The sequence below is a fragment of the Plecotus auritus genome (genome assembly GCF_963455305.1).
Source record: "Plecotus auritus genome assembly, chromosome: 8".
Lineage (NCBI taxonomy): Eukaryota > Metazoa > Chordata > Mammalia > Chiroptera > Vespertilionidae > Plecotus > Plecotus auritus.
Genome location: NC_137782.1, coordinates 82,057,405 through 82,071,712, shown reverse-complemented (window position 1 = coordinate 82,071,712; position 14,308 = coordinate 82,057,405). Strand labels below are relative to the sequence as shown.

General features: G+C 45.1%; 1 protein-coding gene across 1 annotated transcript in view; it reads right to left on the bottom strand.

Annotated features, from left to right (window-relative positions):
* SLC24A3 (solute carrier family 24 member 3) overlaps nt 1-14,308 on the bottom strand; it is a 506,585-nt gene that overhangs the window by 125,740 nt on the left and 366,537 nt on the right. Inside the window, exons 4-6 of the mRNA XM_080684770.1 lie at nt 5,170-5,244; nt 2,013-2,097; nt 961-1,064 (exon numbers count right to left, since the gene is read on the bottom strand). Of these exons, the coding sequence (XP_080540896.1) occupies nt 961-1,064; nt 2,013-2,097; nt 5,170-5,244 (264 nt within the window). The remainder of the gene's footprint in view (nt 1-960; nt 1,065-2,012; nt 2,098-5,169; nt 5,245-14,308) is intronic.

The window sequence follows — 14,308 nt, the reverse complement described above, 5'->3', positions numbered from 1 at the left end:
GCTTCAGACATTCTCTAGTCTGCGTTCAAGAGATGGGCAGTGTTGTGTACCCCTGGCCAGCTGACTGAATGACCAAGGGGCCCACAGAAGGGCATGGGAGAAAATTCCCAGGAGTTTTCTTTAGCCCTTCAAACCACCCAGCCACTTCTATCAGGACCTTGGATCAGACCACCAGGTACCTCAAGTGGACACCCTTGATGGGCTTCTAGAAGTCAGGTTTCCTAGATAATACTTGGAGTCCTGGGTGTTTCTACAAGGAAACTAGGACATGAGTGCTGGCAGGATGGCTGCAAGCCCCTGTTTGCCCCTGCAACGCCATGGATGCTGGAAAGCCTCACACTTTCGTGACTTCGGGGTGTCCTCCTAAGACTTTCCAAAATGCACACCAGAGTTCATAAAGGACAAAGACCCCACGACACCCCCTGGCAGTGGCATAGTCTTCATAGATAAAATGCAGGCATGCAAAGCCCCTGGTGACCCCAAAAGTCAGCTAAAGCGAACATGTAAATAAAATGCTTCCTGACTGAAGATGGATCCTAAACTGTGATGGATGCAAATTATTTTTAGCAGAAAAACACACACCTGTCATTTCCTGTCTCCTTCTCTCTATTTTTACTCTATTTACATTGAGGCAACACCATACCTAAAATTGTTTTAGGTTTTCCAATTCAGATCAATACTATCAAAATGAGCATGGCACCTTCAGATTCGTGGCCCATATCTTCAGACTGGTTAATTACTTACATGAACCTGGGAACTCTATATTCCATCAACACGGAGACCAAAGGATGGTGCCTGAGAATTTCCAGGTCTAGCTGAGCCAGCCTCCTGGGCATGAGACCCCACATCCTCACTGTCCAAGACCACTGGTTCTTGTGCTGGTTCTGCTCCTGCCAGAATGGCCACTGCCTCACCTCCACGCCCTCCCTCCCAGACACCACCTTCTGCCATCACTCCTACCTGACCAGCGAAGAGCCCACAGACTCCGATGATGCACAGGATATTGAACACCGCTGAGCCCACGATGGTCCCAACTCCCACGTCACCCTTGGTGATGAAGACGCCTGAAACACAGAGGCAGCATCAGCCTGGCTGTTGTGGGGGTCGTATTCCAAGGTGTGTGCGGAGGAACTTTCTTAACCAGGGGTGGGCAAACTTTTTGACTCGAGGGCCACAATGGGTTCTTAAACTGGACCGGAGGGCCGGAACAAAAACATGGATGGAGTGTTTGTGTGAACTAATATAAATTCAAAGTAAAGGAGCGGAGGGGAGAGCAAGAGAACCCTCCGCTCTTTCAGCTCTATGGGCCGGATAGAACCCGCAGGCCGTAGTTTGCCCACGGCTATGTTAGACTGATCACAGAGGGTATGCAGGAAACAGTCAAGGATTGGAGGGAGCTCTCTAATCTGCACTGGGGACACTGTCCCACAAGAGCATTGGCTTTGGGGCTGGGGCACATCCATGCAAAGTAAAAGCATTTATTTAATCCTATATAATAAAAGCCTAATATGCTGTCTGATCGTCCAGTTGTCTATTCAATCAATCAAAGCCTAACATGGTAATGATATGCTAAGGCTGCTCAACTGCTCGCTATGACGTGCACTGACCACCAGGTGGCAGACAGTCAACCGGTTGACCAGTTGCTATGATGTGCACTGGGCAGATGCTACGACCAGTAGGTTAGTTTGCTGCTGGGGTCTGGAGGATTAGGACTGAGCGAGACAAGCTGAACATGCCCTGGAGGCCTACCGCGGTCCCTCCCAGCTGGGCAACCTCCCGCGTCCCTCCCTGGCCCCAGTCGTGCACCAGTGGGATCCCTCAGCTTGGCCTGTACCCTCTCACAATCTGGGACCCCTTGGGGGGTGTCAGAAAGCCAGTTTTGGCCCCATCCCCCAGGCCAAGCAGGGGAACCCCACAGGTGCACAAATTCGTAAGATAATAATGAATAACAACCACCGAGCCCAGGTCCTTTAGAGAGCGCAGGACTGAGACGTCCCCAGGTTATCACCTACCTATGACAGATGTGAACAGCTCTGGGGCCGAACTGCCCGCCGCCATGAACGTGGCACCAGCCACATCTTCACTGAGGTGCAGGCGCTACAGAGGAGCAAGGACAAAGCACAGGTGAGTCCAATTACCCCTGGGAACCCTGTGACTCCCAGGTCTCAAGCTTGGTCCTTCCTCCTCCTCCTCTAAGAGCTCAACCACTGCTGCCTGACTTCCCTGGCTGGCTCACAGCTCCTCTCATTGTCCCCCTTGGGGGACAGGATCAGGAGGAGGGTCCACTTGAGTTAAAGGCTCTTGACAAGATCTAAGGGTCCCCAATCCCAATGCCCCAAGGGCCGTGCAGATAACAGGGAGGAGTGGAGTGGCTAGTGTGAGGCACGGTGGGCATTCACCTCCTTTCTAACATCAGACCACTCGGTTCCCTCTGAGTTCCAAAATATTTCTATTTTTAAATTAGATTGACTGGGGTGACATTGGTTAATAATAACATCATATAAGTTTCAGGTGTCTATATTTATAATACAATATCTATATACTCTACTATATATGATGTGCCTACCACCTGAAGTCTAGTTTCCTTCCGTCCAAGTATTTTTTAAGATGCCAAAAGTGCACATTTTTTTAAATGCAAAATATCCTGATTTTTTTCAATACCATGCTGATCTCAGGCTAAATCAGGCTCATGATAGCCAGCTTTTGAGCCTTGATTCTAAGAGGCTATGAAGGCTTTGAGGTGAGGAGGGTCACCCTCCTGAAACCCACTTCCCATCCTCAATGCAACCTTGAAACCCTGGGGTAGGGAGAGTGAGGGGTGAGTAGAAAGTAACGAGGCATCAACTCTGCCGAGATAATCTATTCAATAAACTCTCTAGGTCACCCTGTTGGTTAATCCAAAGGTGATTTGCAAGAAGACAAGACAAATACACATTAGAGGCTGCTTAGCATGTTTAGCTTTTCTGTTTTCAATCATGACTCAGAAAGTGAGCTGCTGGCCATCAGTAAATTGCCAGTTCCTCCTGGTGTCCCAGATGGTCTTGAATGATACTCTTCCCAGTGACATCAGCAGCTGCACTCCCTTGCTTAGCCATGGAGGGGCAGCATGGCCTTGGCGTAGGCTACTGGCTCCACCAACCAGCAAGTCTGCTGCAGGAGCCCTAATGGAGCATTTTCATCTGGAATCCTGGGGTTCCTCACTCTTGACCGAACAGCTAAACTTCACGGGGGGTCCTTAGATGGAGTGCTGATACCTCAAGTTGAAAGGTGTGGTTGTGAGGGCACCCTGCCATCCTGTCTCACCGGGAGCAGGCAGTCTGTGGGAAGGTCGCCTAAAGCAGAGCTCACACTCCTGGGGTGGTTTGCCAAGACTTGCCACAAGCTGGGAGCCTTGCATTGCCGGGTCTTCTCCAGCTCGGGTTCCCCAATGGGGGATTATTCTGGAGTCCACACCTTGGATCATCTCCAGTTCCTCTCTCTCCTTCACCCACTCCATTGGCTTCTTCCTCCATACCTCCTTATGTCCCCTCCTCTTTCATTCCTAATTCACTTTGGCCCTGGCAACATCTCACCAGATGTAGGGAGTGGCTATAGGGTCAAGCCTAATTGTGCTAGGAGGGCTCTGCCCTCCAAGCTGGGACTTGTATGTGGCTCTGCCACAGGACAGTCCGAGGCTTGACCCTATAGCCGCTCCCTACAAAGGTCTTTCTATTTTTTTTTCAAGTTGTGTGGAAAAGAAAGAGTAGTTTGCTTTGCATGAAAAACAAACCACCAAATGGTGGTATTTTATTTTATTTTTTAAAATATATTTTATTGATTTTTTTTACAGAGAGAAAGGGAGAGGGATAGAGAGTTATAAACATCGATCAGCTGCCTCCTGCACACCTCCCACAGGGGATGTGCCCGCAACCAAGGTACATGCCCTTGACTGGAATCGAACCCGGGACCTTTCAGTCCGCAGGCCGATGCTCTATCCACTGAGCCAAACCAGTTAGGGCCAAATGGTGGTATTTTAGAGATCGCAAATGACCCCACTTACAAGGGCTTCAGAGCTTCTTCACCTATCCCATGAGGTGAACCTGTTCTCAGGTTACCTCACTTTGAACAAAGGCCTTCCTTCCACACCTGTCCACAGTCCACCTCATTTCTTCCTCATCCTCCTTCCATGGTATAAGGAACCCACTCCCAGGCTTTGATTCTTTTATTTTTTTAAGTACACAAAATTAACAGACTTCCAGGATATAGAAGGTACTGCTTAAGTTAGTGGTTTCCGAAGTGTGGTTTCAGACCAGTACCTTCAGCAGCACTTGGATACTTATTAGAAATGGAACTTCTGGTCCCTGTTGGCCCCAAAGACCTACTGAATCTGACACTTGGGAGGAAGGAGGGAGGAAAGGGGAGGGACAATGAAGTCTGAGAATGACATAAAGATGAGCTCCAGATGGGAGGGGCATCTGGGAGAGATCCCTTCTGGAAAGGCATCTGAATTAAAAATAAAATATAATGGAAAGCTTCCAGGTAAAGAAAACTACATTTCAAAACAGAGGAAAAGATGAAAGAGGCAAGAGAATAAAAGGGTTCTAGATATGCTGAAAATTCAGATAAAAGGGATTTAACTTGGTATTTAGCCTGGTGTCACTGGGCAGATTTTGAGCAGAGTCCGTGTTCTTGTCTCTGTGGCCAATTCTTTCATCTTCTCCACTTTCAGGCCTCCACTTGGAGCATTTCTATACATATACACAGAGGAAGGGTGATGGGTGTGTGGGGCTGGAGATTTCTCACTCGACAAGGACCCCACAAATCACCAAAGAAGGGTTACTGAAGCAGAAGGGAATGGTGGAGAGGAGGGAGTGACAGAGAGAATGGAGGAGCAGATTTTAAAAGAGGAAAAGAAAACTGGAAGCAGAACTCAGTAAGTACCATGAGTTATAGCCAAATGGACAGGGAAAGCTGGCCATGTGTGTGTTAAAGCCCAACTATAGATGGGTGTCCTGGAATTCTAAGCAGATTGATGGCGCTTTTGTGCTAATGTTGCCCATAACTTTGAAGTATGCTGATATCCGGTGTTCCCACCCATCCCGTTGCATAGAGTGCTCCCCAGGACATCCGTGGAGCAGACTGGAGCAGTACCAGTGCCCAGCTCAGAAATGCTGAGAATCAAGTACGTACCTCACAGATCTTTTCCAAGGAGGGGACGAAGAAGTCGTCACACACAATGGCCAGTGCGTAGAACATGTACATGGCCTAGAAGAGAGGAGAGGAGAAAGGATTAAACTCAGTCAGGGCAAAGCCATGGGCTGAGGGTCTGGCCACCCTCTGTCATCATGAATTCAACATCCTACTCAGGGTAAGAACAAAGTCTTTGCAAAGCCTGTGAGGTCCCATGTGATCTCACCTTTCCTCTCTGACATTATTCCCTACCACTGTCCCCCGTGTCCACCTCATTGTTCCCCAAACATGCCATGGATGCCTTCCCATAGCCTTTGCACTTTCTGCTCCCACTGCTGGGAATACACTCTCCCAGATCACCTTGGATCACTTCATCATGTCCTTCCAGTCTCTGGATCAATGTCAACCTATGCAAGAGGCCTTGGATTCTTCTCCCTCCCATTCTCTTTATCCCCCTACCCTGCTTTGTTTTTCTTGACATATTATCTGTGAAGTTCATTTGTCTGCTGTCTTCCCCACTAGAAGTCCATGTGAAGTATGAACTATATCTATCTCATTTATCTCCAGCACTCACCTCAGCATAGTGGTGCATGGTAGGTGCTCCATAAATATATGAGCAATAAAAGAATAAATAAATGAATACTTCCAAATGAGCTAGTGCACTCTCCTGTTTCCTGCAGGACAGCCTCTCTAATCTTGTCTCCACATCATTGGTCAGCTATGACTAGGCCATAAATCACCTCTCTACCTTAACCAACTCCATATTTCCTTTCTAACTAATGAAGTCTTATTCAGATCCCATTGTTGGTTAACCACCCTGTGTGTGTGTCCTCCAATCCTTCTAATGGTACTACAGTTTCATTCAAATATCTACCATATCCCATGTGGAAGGTAACCCTAACCTTTCCTCCAGTAGTAGATAGTGATTGGCCAATCAGTGTGTAGTAGTCCCCAGCAGCTCCAGAGTCAGTATGCTGTTGATTCAGAGGTGAGCACATGACCTAGGCTGGTCCAATCAGATGGCAGGAAAAGCCTTACAGTCTTGACAGAGGGAGCTGTTTTTCACCCTCATGTGCTGGCTATGGACAAAGAGGCTAGGAGTCCTGATGGCCATTGGCAGCCATATTGAGGAAAATCTGATTTGAGATGAAGCTGACCCTCAGTCAACTTAATGACATCACTGAGCCATGATCATGTGGTGCTAGAGCCCACTATGCCTCCAGACTTCATAAAATTGGCAAACAGACCAGTTTGACTTGGAGTTTCCTTGTTAATTGCAGCCCTAAGCATCTAATGGATGTGGTTGCTCATCCTTCAAGTTCCAGCATCCTCTCATTTTTTCACCATCCAGCATCTTTGCCTTTTGAGAACTGCTCCATGGGAAGGGCCTTCAGTCACATCCTGCCCACCTTCCTCACCACAGGACACAGGCACATGATCCAAAGTAGCCACCAGGACACCCACTTCCCTTTATATAGTGGTGGGTGAGCAAAAGTTCTGCAAGGGATTAACAGAGAAGCTGGGAGAGAGGTTTTCTCTCCTTATGACATATAAAAACCACCTGAGTCTGGAGCTGCTGGAGGCAGCTGCCATAGAGAAAGAGCTTGGCTCAGAATGCAGCTCACACCAAGAGATGGAGAAAACACACACACACACACACACACACACACACACACACGCACGCGCGCGCACACACACACACACACACACACACACACTGGTGCTCAGTAACATCAAGTGAACACTGGACCCCGCTCAGTCTGAAATCAAAGTGAACTTGCAATTTCATGAGCTTGTCATACACTTTTTATACCTAAACTGATTTAAGTTTCTACCACTTACAACTCTCCTTCATGAAGTCTTATGTAGCAACCTATGTGTGAAATGGTTTTTCTGGCCGTTGCCTATTGGCTGTCAACTAATTTAGACACCCCTCCTCCCTTTATGAGCTTGTTTCCTTTGCATTGTGTTTTGTCTCTACAACCAGACTGTAAGATTCTCAAGTACATCTTAACACCTGAGTCTGTGGAAATATCAGACAAGTTCCCCAAACCAGGGATATTTTGTTTCAAAATGCTGACTATAATAAATGATCAAAACCTAACAAAATATACCATAGAGGATGGGTTACATAAACTATAATTCCTCAATCAATGACATACTGTGAAAAGAGATTATGTAAATCCGTATTTAGTGACAAAGGAAGGCATTTATAATACATTGCTAAATGAAAAGTGTTATAAAATAATGTGTACAATCTCTTTTTTTGTTAAATAATGTATAAGAATGCATACATATATGCATACTTATATAAGTGTATTTGCATATAAGGGTTTGAAAGGTCATGAATCAAAATAGTTTCTCCCTTGGTTGGTGTGACTCCACCTGTATTTTATAATTCCTATCCATATTTTCTGATTTGTCTACCTTGAATTTGGATTTCTTGTGTGATTTTTGTAGGTGGTGGGAGATTGGAGAGGTAGCAACTCTGTTTTACATTTTACTACTCTCTGAGGAGGCTAAGAAGCTTGGCATGCACAAAAGACTTAAAAATAACTTTCTATTTATTGGTTTGCTCATAATCTGTAAAAAATTATTTGCCTTTGGGGTGTTTTTAATATGTCAATTAAAAAATTAATGCTGTATTTTATAGCTTTGTAGATGAGTCAGAACACACATTCCCAAATTGCAATGGACTCAAATCCTCTTTTGTATAATGACTTGGTTGATCCAATGATATGCAGACTTTATCATAAACTCTGAAAGGACAGCCAAATGCAGTAACTGGAATACAGGATTGCACACTTTTGAATTAACCAAGACCTAAATAAGCCATCCATACCTAACATACTCAACTCACTAAAACAGCCAATGCCATTTGGAAGTCCACAAACCATCTCTCAAAGACTGCATTCCAGTATTTCATATTTATCCTATTTCAAGGCAAGAAGCTCCATCTAACACATCACAATATCAATGCTTGAAGTGGGATGAGAAAGGAACATCTACCAGATTCTTCGTGTTTTCAAGACTGACGGCTGTTGAAAGCCACATTACCTACTCGCCCATTGTTGGACACATAGGTTGCTTCCATATATTGGCTATTGTAAACAGAACTGCAATGAACATAGGGGTGCAAATATATTTTCTAATTAGTGTTTTGTGTTTCTTCAAATATGTTTCCAGAAGCATAATTGATAGTTCATAAGACAGTTCCATTTTTAACTATTTTGAGGAACCTCCATAGTATTTTCATAGCAGATGCACCAATTTGCAATTCTACCAATAGTACACGAGAGTTCCTTTTCCTCCACATCCTTGCCAGCAATTGTTGCTTGTTGATTTGTTGATGACAGCCATTCTGACAGTTGTGCAGTGATCTCTCATTGTGGTTTTAATTTGCATTTCTCTGATGAATAGTGATGTTGGACATCTTTTCACATGTCTATTGGCCATCTGTATGTTTTCTTTGGAGAAGTGTCTATTCAGGTCCTCTGCCTATTTTTTTAACCCTCTCCAGAGGATATGTTTATTGACTTTAAGAGAGAGGAAGGGCAAGAGAGAGAGAAACTTCAATTGGGAGAAAAACATTGATTGGTTACCGCTCAGATGCACCTCAACCAGGGATTGAACCCACAACCTAGGTATGCGCCTTGACTGGGAATTGAACCTGTGACCTTTGGTGTACAGGATGACACTCCAACCAACTGAGTCACACTGGCCAGGGCCTCTGCCCATTTTTAAATTAGATTGTTTGTTTTTTGGTGCTGAAATGTATCAGTTGACTATATTCCCTATGCTGGTCTTTACATCCCGTGACTATTTGTAACTACCAATTTGCACTTTTATTTGCACTTTTTAATCCCTTCAGCTTCTCCATTCAGCCCCCCAACTGCCCTCCCCTCTGGCAACCATCAATTTGTTCTCTATATCTATGAGTCTCTTTCTGTTTTGTTTATTCATTTATTTTGTTCTTTAGATTCTGCATATAAGTGAAATCACATGATATTTGCCTTTATCTGTCTGACTTACTTCATATAGCTTAATACCCTCTAGTCAGGCGTGGGCAAACTTTTTGACTCGAGGGCCACAATGGGTTCTTAAACTGGACCGGAGGGCCGGAACAAAAGCATGGATGGAGTGTTTGTGTAAACTAATATAAATTCAAAGTAAAGGAGCGGAGGGGAGAGCAAGAGTACCGGATAGAACAGCAGGATCCGGCCTGCGGGCCGTAGTTTGCCCAAGGCTGCTCTAGGTCCATCCATGCTATTGTAAATGGTAAGATTCTATTCTTTTGTATGGCCGAGTAGTATTTCATTATGTATATGTACCACTGCTTTTTTATCCACTCATAATAACTATGTATTGTGCCAGGTGGGTACCTTAAATATCAGGGGGAACATTTTGTAGAGTATATGATTGTCTAACCACTATGCTGTACAACTGAAACTAATATAAAATAATATTGAGTGTCAACTGTAATTGAAAAATAAAATTAAAAAGAAAGAAGGCCACATGACTTCTTGTGCACAAGGCAAAGTGAGGTGGGGTTCCCACTCTCAATCAGACACTTTGTGGCAACTTCCCCTGGACATCTGGAGGGGCCCACCAGGTGATGAGGTTCCTATCCACCTCCTCGCACCTAATGGCAGGTCTGCCAATTTACTTACAAGAAACTCAGCTCTAACTCTGCCATGCTACCCACTGGAAATCAGGTTCCCACTGGAAAACAAACAAAACTGAACAAGATGTTGGTGGGGTTGGGGACTGTGCATGTGGAAGGGGAACAGGGGAAATAAGCAAACGCTATATTTTCTGCTCAGGTTGGCTTGCACAGAACAAGGGTCCATTTACATGAGGTGAATGAATTTCGTGGAGGGTGGTGCTCACAGAGTCGCTGCTGTCACCTTTGGAAGCTGTCAAAGGAAATGCCTGAGTAGCATTGACTGGCAAGCAGCTGTTGAGAGACAGGCAGCCTGGAGCCTCGGAGGAAGCCCAGGGTGGGTAAAGGACCTCACATCCAATCCTGGACTTGACACTTCTGAGCTGAACCACCTTGAGCAGAGAGCTCTCCCTACCCAGCGGAATCTTCAACGTGAGACCAATCGCACCATGCTCTCTAGTTAGCGTGCGAGGCTGTTGTGGGGAGAAAATGGAAACAAATGAACAGAAAGGTTTGAACATAGCAAAGCACCTCATGACACAATGACAATGCCAGAAGGACGTGCCACAGCTAGTCTGCTGGGGACACATAAAGCAGAGCTGAATCACCCCTGCTGTCTTAAGTGAAGCTGTCAGGGATCAATTGACAGGCAGCTATCCCCAGGACACGGGCGAGCTGAGACTGGCCAAACTCAACCTGATTCAGTTGAATTCAACTCAAAAGACCCAGGAACTAAATAAGTGTTTATTGTTGTATGGCACTGAGGTTTTGAGGCCATTTGTTACACAGCATCATTTAGGCAATAGGTAACAGATATAGCCAAGGTGACAGAAAGAGCCACGGAGAAAACAACAATAATGAGAACTTCTAAGAAAACTTTCTGGGCTTTTTTGGGGGGGCGGGGCATGACAATATCCTCAGCTTTTCTAGTATCCCTGAAACTAGCCATAGCCATGTGACACAGTTTTGGCCAATGAGAATAAGGGACATATCCTACTAAAGTCACCCTTTCTTCCTGTTTTGAACATGGTTGTGATGTTTGGAATGGCAGCAGCTGTTGTATGACCATGAGACAACCAGCATGAAGATGCACAGCAATATGCTAAGGGTGGCAGAGCCCTGAGGATGCCCTTCACTAGCTGATCTAATGCCAGAAATCATTTCCCTCCATACTTCTCACTGTGTGAGAAAAGGACACCCCCCGCCCCCCCCCCCCCCCCCCCCGCCCCCGGTTGCCCCTGTTGCCACTTGCAGCTATGTGCCTCTGATAGGGGCAAGGGTAGTGAAAGAGGTTAGAGAAGGTTTCACAGGGAAAGTGGCTATTAAACTGGGATTTTGAAAGATAAATACTGTCTCATCAGGCAGTTTCAGAGGTTGTTTGGGACTAATAAAACTAGAAAACTTTGGCGACGGTGGTTAAACTGAAAAGTACCTAAGGTAACAGGAAATTATGGTGGCCTGTGGCTTAATGGAGGTGAACAGGCTCTAGCTGAAATGTCGATATACAGAAGGGCTTCTGAATTGTGAGGGCAAATGTATCTGAACAGCACGACATTAACCCTGCTGTTTTATGTGGCATCTCCAGTCAGCGGTTTTCACAGGCAATTTCCTTTTACTACATCTCTGCACTCATGTGGCTCTGTCTTTAATTTCAATGAAGGTGGTGCTGGCGAGGCAATTCCTAGGGAAGATCTGTAGAACTCTGGCCTTGGTGGAAATTGTTCTCAATCTCCACAAATGCGGCTAGAATAATAACCAAAAAAGATCCTCCTCCTTTTCCCTTCTCTGTTTTTTTCCCCCCATAGTTTCAAGTGATCATACATGATTAGACTTTTAAAAAGTTGATTCTTTAAAAATAATTCCCTCCTGTTATGGCTCTGTATCCAATGGTTCCACAATGCCTCATTGGGACTGACTGAGGCATTCACTCTCAGGTTTTGCTACCTCTGCAGACATCATTCGACTGGAAACACCACAGCTAGTGACTGAAGAGACAAACTCTGAGCCACACAGCCAGACCAGGGTTCTGAACACGAGGATATAGATGGAGGTAGTTGCAGGGAAGAGAATGTAGCAGGTGGCTATTGGGTGCCCCTGGTTCCATCATATTTTTAGGCCTTATTAATTTAGAGCATTCCACTGCCTTTCAAATGTCAGAATCTGCCTCCATTTGTTTAAAGACCTTTGATTTAGCCTTTCACAAAGCAGTCAAGAAGTTCTGGGGTGTTACTGTCCCTAGGAGCCCCTGAACAATGGCTGATGAAAGTTGGTGTATGAGTACCCAGCTCCTTATTCCCTGGGGGGTAACTGCACTGTCTCCCTGAGTCCCCCGATGAATTAAGCTTTAGGTGCCCACAGTGTTGCAAACTCGAGCAAATACCTTTTTCTAGCAATTTTCCTTCTCTGTCTCACTTCCTCTTCCTCTACTGATGTTTCCTTCCACCCCCAACAGACCACTTTAAAATGAGGAAAGTCGGTTAAGGAAGACTGTGGAAGGAATGCAATGCAATTTATAAAAATGGGCCACTTGCAGAAACAACTGTTTTCCGCCAGTCTATGGGGGACTATCCCTTAGTCCCACTCCCCCCTGGTCATGCTGTCAGCTAGCATCGTGAAGGTCTTCAGGAACCACTGCCAACTGAAAAGGTTTCTCGTGAGGGGACCCAAGCACTAAAGGAAATGAGAATGTGTTAATGTCCCTGCTCCATTAGCATAAGTCCTATAATTATGTTACTTGAAAGGAGTCTACCCACATGAGGCCCATGTCTGGTCATTGTTCCTGGAGGCCACCATACTGGAGTCATTGATTTGGAGCCCTGGGAATGAGAGATTTGCCATCTCTGGAGAAATTTTTCAGTGTGAGAAAAATGCTTTATCGATTGTCAGTTTCTCAAGAACATGGGGGTGATAATTGCCACTGAAGGAAGGTTCTGGGGATAGGTTTATGTAGCTGGGATGATGCCGACGTGACCTTACTGGGTCCCAGGAGTATGCATTCTCCTTCGACCCTCTCATTAGCTGCAGGATGGAGCACTGGGCTTAATATAGCCTCGCAGGTGGGAACCAAGTTCAGTAACCTGGTTAGGTCACACAGCTAGTAGGTGGAAGAGGCCAGATTTGAACCCAGGTGACCTGACTCTCAAATCTGTGCTCCTAACCACTACACCACACACCATCTCAGGAGGAGGACTGGCTGTGTTCTATTTGAGGAGTAACTCTACTCCTCTAACCTCTGCCAGGCCCCATCTCTCCTTCCACAGAGACCTCCGGTGAGATGGAGGCTCTTACCTGAGGTCCCTGAACCTCCACCTCCCCAAGGAGTACTTAAAAAGCCTTAAGGAGTTTGTCAATTTGTATGGGAACAACCTGTATATTTGTTTTCAGTAAACATTAAGCAGAATTCAGTATTTCCTTCTACTATGAATCAACGCAATAAACCACAGAAGCATTGGCAAGACCTGCGAACCTGTCCCTAGTGGAAATCTCAGAGTTTTTACATCAGATTACTGGTGTTGCAGAGGCCTCATGTACCTATCGCTACTTCAAAAATAAGCAGTTATGAGACCTGACACTATTTAATGTATTAAGAACACAAATTCCCTGGTACTTTCCCAGTGAAGTGGCTCCAGCAGCCCAAGATAGTTATTTGAAGGTCATCAAGGAGACCCATGAAAGTACACAAAAACTATTGGATAGGCACACAAACTAGTAAGGAGGACTCAAGTTTATCTGATGAAGTACCAACATGTCTGCTAAATATGTAAGCAGAGCACTTGACGTTAAAGTTAAACATAGAGCTATTCACTGGATTCTATGTGAGATTAAAGGGAGAACACCTAACATAGGCTTTAGAGAGTGAGGGGAGGGTATGTTCTGGAGGAGTTGATACTTATAACATGTCCAAGAAGAAGAATAGGAATCAGCCAAGCAAAAAAGTCAGGAAAGAATTGGCTAGACAAGGGAATGGCATGAATAAAAGCGTGGTGTCCTAAATTAGCATGGTTTGTGCTGAAAACTACAAATTATTCACTATTGTGGGTGAGAAAGTAGAGACAGATGAGTCTGCAGAAATATGCAAAGATGTGTTTTGTGAGGTTCTAGTATTCCAGGCTGAGATATTTGGATGCATAAGTGCAGACTATTTTTCTTGAATGGAAATCACTGTTGGTTCTACTAGATGAAACTTATGATGATGATGATGATGATGATGATAAAGATGGTTTGATGATGGTAATGGTGTTGGATTTAATGGGTATGATGATGTTGAAGATAGTGATTGTGATGTGATGAAGGGGACAATGATGATGATGATGGTAGTGATGATAGTGGTTGTGATGTGATAATTGGGAAAAAGATGATGATAGTGATGATGAGGAGGATGGTGATAATGATAATGATGGTGGTGATGATGGTCACAATGGTGATGGTGGTGGGTATAATAATTTGATGATGTGAAGATGATGATGACAGTGGTGG